This window comes from Camellia sinensis, chromosome 1 (assembly GCF_055761805.1).
Source record: "Camellia sinensis isolate YWXY chromosome 1, ASM5576180v1, whole genome shotgun sequence".
Taxonomy (NCBI): Eukaryota; Viridiplantae; Streptophyta; class Magnoliopsida; order Ericales; family Theaceae; genus Camellia; species Camellia sinensis.
Genome location: NC_138961.1, coordinates 191,254,885 through 191,268,819, shown reverse-complemented (window position 1 = coordinate 191,268,819; position 13,935 = coordinate 191,254,885). Strand labels below are relative to the sequence as shown.

At 34.0% G+C, this 13,935-nt stretch overlaps 1 protein-coding gene across 1 annotated transcript; it reads left to right on the top strand.

Annotated features, from left to right (window-relative positions):
* Positions 1 to 334: 334 nt before the first annotated feature.
* LOC114256454 (Got1/Sft2-like vescicle transport protein family) lies at positions 335 to 13,935 on the top strand. The gene is made up of 6 exons (XM_028196098.2): positions 335 to 713; positions 4,239 to 4,292; positions 7,089 to 7,162; positions 9,599 to 9,716; positions 9,834 to 9,892; positions 13,599 to 13,935. Exons 1-6 carry the CDS (start codon positions 573 to 575, stop codon positions 13,675 to 13,677), a joined length of 525 nt encoding a protein of 174 aa, XP_028051899.1. The 5' UTR covers positions 335 to 572; the 3' UTR covers positions 13,678 to 13,935.

Genomic DNA, 13,935 nt, shown 5'->3' with positions numbered 1-13,935 from the left:
TTAGTAACTTTTTGGCTAGTTAACTAAAATATGAGCTAAAAAAACTAATATGTTTGGGATAACTTTTGACTTTTTACAAAAAGATGTGCAGAAAGTAGAGAGAAAAGAGAATATTTGACTTTTTGGTATGAGTTGTTGGCTTTTTGACTAATTTAGTAATTTTTTGACTTTTTAACTAAAATTAAAAGTTCCCAAACGAGGCCTAAATTTCTTTCTTGAACTTATTGGGTTAGAATATTCCTAAATAGAATTTATCAATAAAAAATCTCTAAGAAACTTCCTTCAAAACATGGTATATATCTATATATATATATATATATATATTTTGAAAACTAAAATATGTTATTTAAAAACTCAAAACCCCAAAATTAATATATTTTCCAGATATTCGTGAAGTAGAGGGCTTCCCTACTGGATATAAACAATAATTTTGATTGAACTTTGAAGCAAATTCTTCATCCGCTTTCTAATAATCGATCGATTGGTAAGTTGTAGCGATCACTCAGATCTGTCTGTATACAGAGAGAGAGAGAGAGAGGTTGTGGAAGTAATCAGTGTGTGGTGGTGGGAAGATGGAGAAAATGAATCAGGCATTCGAGAAGGTAAAGATTCTGGTGGGTATGGAGGTGGACGATGAACAACCACCTCAAGACGAGAGCTCTTTTTCCTTCGTCGACGACTTCAACCGTAATTGCACTTTGTCTACCACTCAGGTATATTTTTACACCCACATTTATTATTTATGTCAATTTCTTTCTTCAATTTGTCAAATTTTCTTCTTGTTTGTGACTCTGATCTCAAACCACTCAATGATTGTTCATATCAAGCTAACTTGTTTAGGTTTTAGGAAGACCAAGAATGTGTGTTCATCTGCAATTTTCAGTTGCTGCTTGAAATTTCACAAAATAATTACATATTCATGAAAAAGTTTGAGACTTTAATTATTAAAATTTGTGAAGTTTACCACTGATTTGAATTTTTTTATAAAACTTCAATTGAATTGAAATTTCACCAAAAATTGTCCAGAGACAGTCGATCGGTTTTTTGAGATTGCCACCCAGGTGGGTTGACTTGTTCACAGCTTGTTGAGTAATTGGGCCTAATGGGTAGGACAGCAGTTCAGAAACAAAACTTGGGTTGTGTTTGCATTTATGAATTTGAAATGAATGGATTTAGCGTAGCTCATTCAAGGAGTATAATGTTTAATTCAATGTATTGTTACTTTTTTTTTTTCTCTAGATTTCATGAATTGATTTGAGAGTTTTATATAATTTGAATAATGGATTTTATATCTTGCTGGCTCTTTGAAATTCTCGTATGAATGTTTTTACTTGTACAGAAATGTTAAATTTATGAAGAGAAAAGGTAGATATTAGGTTAGTGCTGTTACGTACCCAAAGTGGCCATTCTTGAATTTCAGTGAAGTTAAATTCTTCAATTTCTGCTGTGTTTATGTTGCTATGTAGTGGAGAAAATGCGTAAATGATATGAACTGTTGTTGCAATATGTAAATTGAGATGTATCGTGTATACATGAAGGCATTGCTTGTTTAGGAAATCCTATAACCTAGTTGGTCAGGTGATAATAAAAATGACCGTCTCGGAAACTTAGATTGTTTTGTAAAAAGGCATGGGATGAATATGAATGTCGATGCGAAAAGTTGACTTTGTGCCTGCACTTGGCTACTTGATTGATGGTTACTACCGAAAGAAACAAAGAAGGAAAAAATTTGTTGGTTAATGGTTAGTCTTTGAAGCAAATGCTATAAGGAGCCTCATTCATGTTTGTGGAATTTTCCATACAGCCCCACTACAAGAAAAAGCACATTTGGCGATTAAATTTTTAGTCGCCAAAAGTTGACTTTTCACTTTCCCCAACTAAATATTTTAGTCGCCAGTTTTGTCGCGAATACATGGTCGCCGGAGGTATTGGCGACTAAAAAACTTTTAGTCGCCAAAAACCAAGTCTGTAGCGACTAAAATTTTTGTCGCCAAAGCTCATTTATATTTTTTAAATTATACATTTGGCGACTAAATTTTTAGTCGCCAATAGTGAATTATTTTTTTTTTAATTTATACATTTGCCGACTATTTTTTTCGTCGCCAATACTGAAGTTTTTGGTGACCACCCATTTTAGTCGCCAAAAGCTTATTTCAAAAAAAAAAAAAAAAAAAAAATTACCCTCTGCTCTTCCCAAGTTTTGAACCCACCAACCTCCCACATTCTAAACCTTTACCAACACACTCTCTACACTATGCCACAATAATACCACATGAATATATATGCAAAATATATTATTTATATAGTATATTGACTCGTATTAATATAAAACTATATATATAAACATAATTATTTTTATTCAATATAATTTATGTAAAAAATAAATTATTTATTAAAAAAAAAGGAAGCCACTTTTGGTGACTAAATTTTTTTTTAGTCGCCAAAAACCTTAGTTTTGACTACTACCAATAATTTAGTCGCTAAAAAAATTAATTTCTGCCTAAAAATAACCATTTTCCGCGACTAAACTTATTTTTAGTCGCCAAAACCTCCACTTTTGCCGACTAAACTGAATTTTAGTCGCCAATTGTCCACTTTTAGCTACTAAATTGTTTTTAGTAGCCAAAAACCTTTACTTTTGGCTACAATTTTTTTTGTTTGTCGGTAAAACACCTATAATCGGCGACTAAACTATTTTTTAGTCGCCAAAACCTATATTTTTGGCTACTAAATTTTTTTAGTCGCCAAAAACCTTCACTTTTGGCTACTAAAATTGTTTTAGTCGCTAAAACCCATATAATCGGCGACTAAACTGATTTTTAGTCGCCAATAACTACACATTTGGCTACTAAACTGTTTTAGTCGCCAAAAGTCTTCACTTTTGGCTACTAATTCAATTTTAGTCGCCAATTGTCCTACTTTCAGCGACGAAATTTATATTTTTAGTCGCTAAAACTGCTTTTTCTTGTAGTGCCCGTAGGTGACAAGTATAGAACTTTTCTCCCTTTCAAATACAAGAATGTGCCATACGCCTATAAAACTTTTTAGAGAAAATATTCAAAGAGAATTAAAACAAAAACAAAAGCAGGAGAGTCGTAAGGAAATTGACAAAAATAGTCCCTTAAATTCCTCAGCATAGCACACCAAATCAGAAGAGTTATTTGAGAGAAAGATATAACATAGAAGAACACTTAAGTGTAGTCTGGGTCCATAGTTTAAGACTCTGGGCATGAAGGTTTCCTTTCATCCAGCTCAAGTAGGTACACCAAACAAAGAAAAAGAGTGGAGTTCATATAAGCATTGACAAAATAGAATCCCTTAACCTTCTCCAATAAGTGTACCAAAATAGAAAAGTTAATAGAGATTTTATGGATTTTTAAAAAGCAATTGTATGTCAAGTTCCAAAAACAATTTTGAACATTACATGGCCACCTGCCCCTAGTTGGGAGAATTCGTAGCCTTGTAGGTTATGAATACAAATGCAATTCATTTTTAGTTGGAAAAGCAAACAAGAATTTTCCGATCACAAGTTATTGATATATGTGCACTATGCATAAGATTATTGAATACATAAGTTGCTTCCATCTCTGCACATTAAAAAAGCAACCAGAAAAAAAGGGAAAATAAGAACAAAGTTAAGTATTGTGATTCTGATTTGAATAGCATGAATATCGATTACTGTTTTCAAAGCTTCAATAGATCGGAGGTCATGTGAAATATTTAAAAAATTGGAAAATAAATCATGATTATTGGTTTATTAGTAGTAGGATGTGGAAGATGTTTCATGTTTGACAAGAGTCATTTGAAGGAGCTAAATTTGAAGTTTTAATACAGGGAAAAAAAAATTATTGTTGTTGTGTGCTGGGAAATAAGTGGTTTTGAAGGACTATTGTCATTGGCCACATAAAAGATATTAAAATTTGTGACTCTTTATGTAATGTCGTTACCTGAAGTTTTTCACTCAACTTGAAAATGAAGGTTTATGTGCCAGTGCCATAGTATAGCTCAATTGGTTGAATAATTGCATGGAAATTGGGTTCCAGGCTCAGTTTCAGCTAGCAATGACTTGGAACTGCATTTAGTTTTCATTATTTGTTAAACTGTGGTGCTTGTGTTGAATTATAAGTTTCACTTAAGATTTAGTTATACTTTGTTTATACTGTTAAGACAGATTTCACTCTAAGATCCTTTTGTGTTTTGATTAATTGATCTCTCTCTCACTCACACATGTTAAACAGAGGCTTCAAGGGTTTGCCATATGCTTCGTTGCTGGTTTAACTTTTACACTCTTGGTACGTTCAAACATTGAATACTAAATCATTCTTTTATGTTAATTGTAGTTATCACGAATTTTTTCTCTGCAATTCTCTTTGTGCTTTGCCTAAATGTTGCATAGGAGTTACCTTGGGTTCCTAGTTTGAATAGTGAATTATCTCTTTGGTAGTATAGAAAAACTCTTTCTGCCGAGCACTTGAAACCCCAATATTACGGCTTAGAAGTGATGAGGATTTTGTTGTTTGCATGTCCATTCTTATTTTAACAGTTTGAGTTGACCCTGGTGTAACTAGTGATGGTATTAAACTTAACCACTGCTAACCAGTCACTTAGACTACTAAATCAAAGAACAGGCAAATCTAAGCATCAAGTGATCAATTAGTTAAGTGGGAGTTTGAGCGCCCATTTGTAAAAATATCTTGAGAGCAAGAGTCCCATAAAGGTGTCAATATACATATATGAGTATAGACATTTATCAAGTGATTTTTTTTGCATTAATCATATGCAAAACTAATTATATCTATTTAAAAATCAACTGCATTTCAAATAATGTTTTTATTAATAGTTCATATCACCAAACAATTGCATAATAAATAAAATTAGCACTTAATTATAATGATTGTTGAGTGTTCTACCATCTCTATACACTCTAGATCACATCTTACAGAGGTTTCCCACCTTTTGTGTGTGTGTGTGTGTGTGTGTTGTTGTGTGACCTTCAACACTTGGTTTGACTTAATCTTTGAGTTCTTGTCTAGTGCAAGGTATAATTTCTCATTCTATCACACCCCTATACTCTAGTCACACACAGAGACACCATAGGAGCTCTAGATGAGCATCCCTGTTGAAGTGTTTAGGATTGTGTTTAGTGGTTGTCAGGTTTAGGTGAGTTGAGAAAACCTTGTTTACTGTTATATTTGAGAGAGTAGTAATTGTGGAAAAGGTTGGTAGGTGATCCTAGTGAAAACCCTTTGCAAAGTAAGTGGTTGTAAAGATTTTGGGTGACCTTAGTGAAAGCCCATTTTATAATATTGGAGCCATGCCAGTGAGGAATCATGAGTGGATATAGGTACAAGGGTTGTGTCGAACCACTATAAATGTTGGTATTAATCCTTTTTTTTAAAAAATTTCTTGTACCTTATTTTACTTATCTGGCTTATATGAGGTGAATGTATGGTTGTGAACCACCGTTGACAAAATTGTAATATTCTGTTGATGATTGAATAATTGCTTACATAATTTTTTAATGTGGAAGATGGTATTTGGGATGGCTGGAACAAGGTGATTTGAGAAGATGGTAGGTGCTCAGCTAGCAAAGGACCATTGGAGGTGCAGGAGAGAACCAAAGGCAGCCCAAAGAAAGACAAGATGGTAGTGGAGAGAGCCTCAGACTTTTACTAGAGAAAGGGATGAACAGTTTGTGTTCTATGCATCTGGAGGAGCCCAGGAAGGTTGGGGGGACAGGTGGCCTAATCCCCTTGGTGTGACAATTGGGGATCTCCTGCCTGATATCTTCTATCTTGGGGATTTCGATTTCCTACCACATGTACCGTCTTTGCTTGAGAAAGTGTGAAGCTTTCTTACCTTAGTGTGTTAGAGGTATTAGATGTCTTGGTCAATGCCACCCCTCCCCCCTTTCTTTCTCTCTCTTTCTCTGAGGATGGTTAAGGGGAGACCACCTCAAAGGGGTGGTTAAGCAACCTTGAAAATCCATTAAACTCTAGCCTCCAATCCACAATCTTCCAATGTTTCTGTGCGGAGATCCTAGGCCCTGCTTCCAACCTATGTAACTTGTTTTGACTTCTAAGTGTCATATGGATGGCGGATCATTGGAGATGGATAACTATAGCCGATCGCACCTTGCGATCGATCTAACCTTATTAGAGATCTTGGCCAAGCGATCTTTCGTATCAAGTCCTTGGTGAAATCATAAGGATCGTTAATCAATTTGAAATCAGCTTATGCGATCTCTCGCTGTGGTAGATCTTAGCTAAGCCAAGGTAAGGCAATCCAGGGAGAGTGATCTAGAGAGGGTGATTTGGAGGGAGCATTCCAGAAAGAGAGATCCGAAGACGGTCACCACAAAAGAAATCAATATACATGTACCTACAGCTAACATTGCAAGGTGGCTTACATTTGAATACCTTAAAATTAGCCAAACTAAGAAGTTCATGCTATAGAGTTTAGCGTGTGCCTTGAACCAAATAGGATATTGGTTGAGTTTATTAAGGTATTTAACTAAATATTGAATTTACCCGAAGTATCATGGTTCAATAAATTGAGCTAAGTGAAGAAGAAGAGATGAGAAGAGCTTTGCATCCTGGTTTGAACTAGGCAATCTTCACAATATAAAGTGCAACACACAGGATGTTACAAAAATATTTGATGTCGTATCCTACAGCATTCGCATTGTAAATAAGAGGACTTAAAAAATTTATCAAAAGCTAAGTGAATTAGATAAGTAGTTGAAATGACATTGGATAATTTGATAAAGGCCAAGGTTGGAAACAAGGGCCAATTTTAGTACAAGAAATTTCAAAATTTTAAGTTGTCTTATTTACCCACCCTCAAGGACACTTTCAAATATGTTGTTCTTGTTTTTGGGTCCATTACATTTGCCACTTCTTGTCTTTTGTGATTTACTTGAATATATATTTATTTTTGGTATGTGATTTACTTTAAACTGTAGTTCTTGATTTCAATTTTCTAGGCTTGTAGTATTTAACACGTCCTATTTCATGTCTCACATGGTTATGTTATTGTATGCCTACAATGAAAACTAATCTAATCTTTTCCTCTTTGATATTTTGCAGTCTATGCTTGTGTTCTTGAATCCAATCAAGTTTGGAATAACCTTTACCTTCGGCAATTTGCTCTCACTTGGGAGGTTTGTGCTTAGATTTGTATATTAGTATGCTTCTTGTCATTATTCCCTGTAAAGAGATTTATAGTTTTTAGTTATTTAGATTTCTATTGAATTTTTGGGATTCTTTATTGAAGTTTGGATTCATTCATTAATCCTTATGTGTTCATATTGTTCAGCGGGTAAGTATCCTATGCTTTCTCACAGCCTTGACTTGTTTTCCTATTTTTTTTGATCGTTTCCTTGGCAAGTTGTAGTGCCTTTAGTTTGTACTGAAGCACTTCTCCCTACTAGTAATTATTCAAATTATCATTGACCAAGACTATTATAGGTGTGAGAGCATTGTCACAGTGCCATTTTATAACTGTTCACAGCCCCTAGTTTTATCTTTTGGGGGACTAGCTCTATTAAAAAATTACAACAAGTAGTGAACTACTGATGCATGCCATAAAGGAAATTTATATTAAGAAGAAGAACCAATAAATTAAATAATTTCTTTATCTTTTGTGCAAAAACTATTTTTTAATAAGTAAATTATTATTTGTAAAAGCTGCTAATAAGAAGATTAACCACATTAGAGAGGGAGAAAAGTATGTCAGAGACAGTGTAATTAAATCCCTGATAAACATGGTAAACATGTCCTCATTTCCTTCATTTTTCTCAATACTTGAATGTTTATATCAAATTAATTATATGAATTACTTGGGGCTAGCCATCCTGTTAAGATATGTCTCCTATTTCTCCCGTTTGGAGATGAGGTAGAATTTAAAACCCTAGGGTTATGGTTTAGAGATTTATGGGCACAGGGAGGATTGCAATTCAATGATAAACTACTAATTAGATTGTAGTTATAGTTTACCAAGAAAAACGATAAATAACAAATGCTAACTAGATTAAAGGAAACCATTGCTAAACATATTTTTTTAATATATAACAGACTTCATTTATCATGTGTTAGATATCATTTAAAACACACACACACACACATAATTTTTTAGGGTAAGTAAAAAAAAAAAATTGAATGGTTTATTATTTATTTATTTTTTAAATTTAAAAATGTAGACTTAGTTTATCATCTTTGTTTATTTATTCTTAGTTCTTTATATATATATATATATATATATTTTTAATAAAGACTTCAATGCTTCTTGTGCTAAACCCTCTTAATACCCACAAAAAAAAAAAAAAAAAAAAAAAAGTAACAATTACCTACAAATCATAATTTTTTGAAAGTTATATATATTGTAGAAACAAAATTTTCCTTCCTACATTTTTAATCGTTCTATATATAAGTTAATATTAACTTAAAGATAAATATATATATATATATATAGAGAGAGAGAGAGAGAGAGAGAGACTCTTAGAATCCAACATTAATGTAGAAGGTAAGCCCAATTTAGTTCCCATTAGATAGGGGGTAGACTGGGTATAAACCTAATCTTTGGCATTATTGAACAAAGTGGCTGGCGTCAGGTTTGAACCCACAACGTTAAGCTGTGTTTTACCCATCGAACTAGTGACCCCTGTTATAAGATGGAAAAAAAAAAAATGCTTAAAAATTGATGTTATGCAGGAAAATTTCTTTGAAGGATTAAATTGATAATATTAAGTATGAAATATTGGATTAAAGAAATAAGAAAAAAATAATTTGGCAGGGCTAGGTCTAGTATTAAATGATAAAAATTTGGTAGCACATGATCTTAATATAAAATGTGAAAAGAAAAAAAGAACCAGGAAATCAATAAGCTTAACACTGATAGTGTCTTGGCAAAAACTGTTAGAGAATTAAATTAATCATTTGAAGTAGTGATATGATATTAGATCAAGAAGAAAAGGAAAAGAAAAAGATGTTTTGGTATGATAGGATGTAGATATAAACTTGGTAAAGGTTATGGTTTTGATATAATTTTTGGAAGTAACTATTTGTTACCTCAATATAGTTTTTTGTTGCATAAAAATAATAAAAAAGGTGCCGAGGGGCACCACCCAATACAAAAGAAAACAAAGGAGATCCTCTTGTAAATCTCTTTAAGATTCCATAGAGTCAAGAAATTCCAAAAAAAGAATCAAATAAAGTACTCACCCTCTTCATCACCCTACTATACTAAGTTCAAAAAATTACTCTTTACAATATGTACTGAATGCTCCACCCTCTCAAAAGATCTCTGATTCCTTTACCCTCACAAACACCACATCAAATACAATGGTGTTGTATTCCACACCTTTCTTCTCCTTTTACTCGTCTTGGTACCTCACTAAAATTTTAGAAGCTCTACCAGGGTGTTATCTTGTCTAGAACTTGATTTACATACTGAGTTTTGATGTTGTTTTTATTTTGCTCCTAATCAGAAATTAAAATTGCTGTATTTATTTATAATTTTTTGATGCCCTTCATAAAATTTCTCAGTTTTTGCAGTTCTTTGTATTTCAGATCCTAAGTTGGAGTCTTTTGTATGGCAGCACAGCATTTCTCATAGGCCCCAAACGGCAAGTGACAATGATGCTTGACCCTGTCCGTATTTATGCAACGGCTATATTCATTGCAAGCATGATAATTGCCCTCTTTTGTGCTCTCTATGTGAGTCTTTCATTCTTTTTGTTTCGTTAAACACCTTCGTCCCCTCCATATTTACAAGCTGAAGGATACTTTTTGGTTTCAAATGTTACATCATTTCTCATTGATTGCATTGAGCAGGTTCATAACAAGCTATTGACAATTTTGGCAATCATATTGGAGTTTGGTGCACTTGTTTGGTATGTCAAATTGCTCATGTATCTCTTCATTAGGTGCCTTTCTTTATTATGAGGTTGATTATGTATGAGCAGCTTTTGACTGGCTTGCATGTATTGTTTTTGCCACAAACAGAGTGCACTTATTTCCTATTCTGTTGGATTCTGTGATCAGCACAGAGACCAAAGGCGTTTATTATTGCAAGTTATCATTTTTCATTAATGAGACATCTTAGAAACCATGCGGAGATCAAATGGTTCTGTCTTGCCTGACATGCCATTTTTATGCCAAATTGATGTAGAAAAACTGAATGCATCACGAACAATCTAAATAATAATGAGAGAACTAAAATATATCAGATCTTTTCCAAGAAAATAGCAAACGACATATATTTTTATCCAGGAAATCGAATGATTCCTTCTTTCTTCTAACTTTGAAAGTATTTGATTAGGTTTTTTCCAAGAAAATGTCAAACTTCATTTATTTAAGTTTTGAGGATAGGTGGACTCATTTAATACTCAAGTTAGATGCTGGTCCTAATTGAATTGAAGATAGATAGTAATTCCTAAGTCAGCTAGTGATTTCAAAGCCTTAAAAAGGAGGGGGGCCCCCTATACGGGCCGGAGGTCGCATTAGCTTTGCTTGTTAAGGACGAACTAGGGCTTTCTGGGCCACACAGGACACTAAATAGAAAGCGAGTGCTTGTGGGTTGTCCTATGGAGGGCTTCTTAGAAAAATAAGTAATGGGAATTAGCAAAAATTCATAAGAGAGTCAAGGTTGACAGAAGGTTGGGAAGTAGTACGCCTGGTTCACTATGTCTATTGAGAAAGATCAAGAGCAGCCTGTCATTGGTGTGTCAGGTATCAGTGGTGCAGGGAAGATATTGTCTTGGAAAATCTGAGAGCACCCTATCCTCTCCTAGCTGAGGGACCCAGCTGTGGGGATTGGCTTTCTGGAGAGGCTAAGTTCATAATCATTGGAACAAGATTGTGTTGCTTTGCAAGCATCAAATTTATGCCGAGTGAGATTATCATGGTACAAAAGCAAGTGTGGTATCGTATTCCCTTGTTCATCGTATTGGTTACGTTCCTCCAGGTTGATCATTCAGATCTCACTCACTATGCTCAACAATTCTAGTAAGGAAGTGTGCATTGTCACTACTGTTGTTCAAGACTGAACTTCTTACACTCCTTAAAAAATAGACTTCTTTTTAGAAGATTACAATGTAATTTAGGGCCCATCTTGAACCTTTTTAAGAAACTTTTTCATTTGAAGTTTTTGAAGGTTTGAAAATGAAGACAATGAAATATAATGCAAAATGATTGTTTTTTTTGGTTTCCCAAAAGAGTCCCCTTTGCAGGAAAATTTCAAAAATAGTTGTAAAAAGCACTCTTCCATTTCATTTCCTGTGCCATTTTTATTTTGGTATTGATTTTCAACAACAAAAAGTAGTCTTCAAAAGCAATACAAGATAGGCCCAAGTGTTTTTGTTATATTAGTCTGACCAATTTATGAACTGGTCAAAACTGTTGTGACCATTTTGTTGTCTCTCTTTCCAATTTCTCCTTGTTTTTATAAAAGCAGACCTCACAAATTTGGTTTATGTACTCAATATTTCAATGTCATATACATGAGATCTGAGATGTGCCCATGTCCTATCTTACCTTTTGCATTTGGAAAATGTTGCAATTTGTGACTCTACTCTTGGTTGTCAAACATTATTTGGAAATTACTAAAAAAATTGTGGACAAATGACTTTGGCTGTCAAGGTTTGAGTCTATTTGCATTTCTAGTGCTTAGAGTCGATGAAATGACACTTTCTAGCTTCTAAAACTCTGTTTGGACTTCGGTTCAACGCTTTTATCAATGGTGCAGCATTGCACATACAGGAAACATATGCATGTGATCCTCACATCATGTAATTTTACTTAATGGATCATTTCAACTGTTATAGAAATTATATTTAGCTTTTTTGTTAGATCCAGTCACAATTCAAATCTTGTGGTTCAAACTTCAAATTAAGCAACAGGGTGAAAGAGAGATGGAGAGACAATAGGCTAGCAAGGTAGTGTTGATAGGAGAATTAGAGCACATAATGTGGGCTAGGGCCCGGCTAAGGTAAAAAAAAATTCCATTAATTTGTAGTGTTTTGGTTTCTTGGTCTGTAAATTGCAAAGGGATAGCCCCCACAAAACAATTTCGAGTCTCAAGTCTCATTCACCTAGTTCCAATTTTAGTGGTTTTTAGTTATGACCTGTTGTGGCTTGAAGTGGTTGTGATGGGAAGTATCAAATCAAAATGGGCTCAAAATGGGGTATGAAACTAGTGGTTTTTGGTTATTATGATCCATAATTGTGTTTCGTTATGACCCATAGTGGTTGGTTTTGGTTATGAATCTAATAGCGGTGTTAGTTATGAACCAAATGAATGGTTTAGATTCAATTTTTTAAAATCTAATGGCTAAGAGTGGAGATGTGTATGGTATGCACCCTTTTTGAGGGGTGTACAGTAGTTTTTTCCGCCCAGGGTATGCCTACAGTCATGACTATGGAGATACTATCTATATAATCCTTTTTTTTCTTGTTTTTTGTTTTTTACATGTCTATCTTAATATTGATTTAAGAATTTTATTTGCGGGTTTAATGATATTTTTAATTTTTATGCTTATAAAAGTGTATGTTTTAGTTTTTGCGTATGCCATTGATTAGAATTGCATTACACAATTCATAATAGAGCTTTGAAAGCTTTGTAAAATTCTCTAAAAGGACTACTTATACTGATTAGAAGAGTTGCATAGTTTTTTAGGTGCTTAGAAAAACACTATGATATCGAAATTTGGAGACTAAGACTTCTTTGAAACTCATCTAAATCAAATAAAGAACATATAGAAATAACATAATTTGACCCTTAATATGATCCATGGGCGAGCCCAACAGTTCATTTCCAAAATTCCAAACAAACATATGGAGGACTGACTAGATTTATATCTAATCATAAAATAAGACTTATAAGGTTAGAAAAAACTTAATTATACAAGGGGTTCCAATTGGTCCCTGCTTCAAACCATCCAATTCCAAATTTTGCTGCTTTAATTTTTCATTTTCTTTTTGATAAATAATCAAACTTTATTAGATTGCATCAAGGCGATGCCAAGAATTTTCTTAATCTTGCTATGGTCTATGTCAGCACTGGTGGTGGATGTAAGCGCCTGTTTCCTTTGTAATGCATAAGAACCTATACCCTTGTTTCATTCCTTACTAATTTTAAGCTTGAAATTTCCAATTGAAACTTCATATTGTACCCTGTTTACCTATTACTTCTCAATTCTGGAGGAACAGTATTCATCGATTTCTAGCCTTCATCTATCTGGTGTTGGTAAACTATTACCTTTAATTTATTTGCAAAATTAATATACTCGAGCTGCAAAAAAGTATTTTCTTTTGTTTTTAATATAAGTTTTCATTCCCTCGTTCCTCCCCTACTACCTCTGGCCACCACTCACTGCCGGGTGCCACCTTTAGCGACCGGCCCCGCTGGCTGATAGACCTCCAGCCACCCTCCAATCAGCTGACCATCCTTTGGACACCCGTTTGACCTTCAGCGACACTCCAGTTACCACCTCTGGTGCCCAAGTCACTGCTTGGACTGTCTCTTGTAAAACTTCATCTGTTCTATTTTTCTTATTTTGGTATAAAATAATTCTTTCTTTCTTTCATGTGATTTAACAGGTATAGCTTGAGCTACATCCCTTTTGCAAGGTCCATGGTTTCGAAGGTGATGGTGGGTTGCTTCGACACCGAGTTTTGAGGATTACGAATGCAGTTACCAAAGAATAAATTAGGTATATACGTTGTCAGTCATAAACGAAAACTGAGGTCAGCACATGTCGATTGTATCAGCTCAAGCCCTTGAATGGAAGATAAACTGCATGTATGAATACCTAGCACTTGGACTAGTTTCTGGGTTATGAACTTGTGATGTTACTGATTTGTACAAGGGTATCAACTGTCTTCTGACTTTGTTCAAAAACTTGAGGAAGGAATGTTAAAATGGTGAATGCAACTA

Bases quoted from the DNA above. Each gene is read 5' to 3' on its own strand.
- LOC114256454 (XM_028196098.2), top strand. From the start codon at position 573: ATGGAGAAAATGAATCAGGCATTCGAGAAGGTAAAGATTCTGGTGGGT. The intron at 9,717-9,833 runs GTGAGTCTTTCA...TGCATTGAGCAG, and splicing joins CCCTCTTTTGTGCTCTCTAT to GTTCATAACAAGCTATTGAC. The intron at 9,893-13,598 runs GTATGTCAAATT...GTGATTTAACAG, and splicing joins GAGTTTGGTGCACTTGTTTG to GTATAGCTTGAGCTACATCC.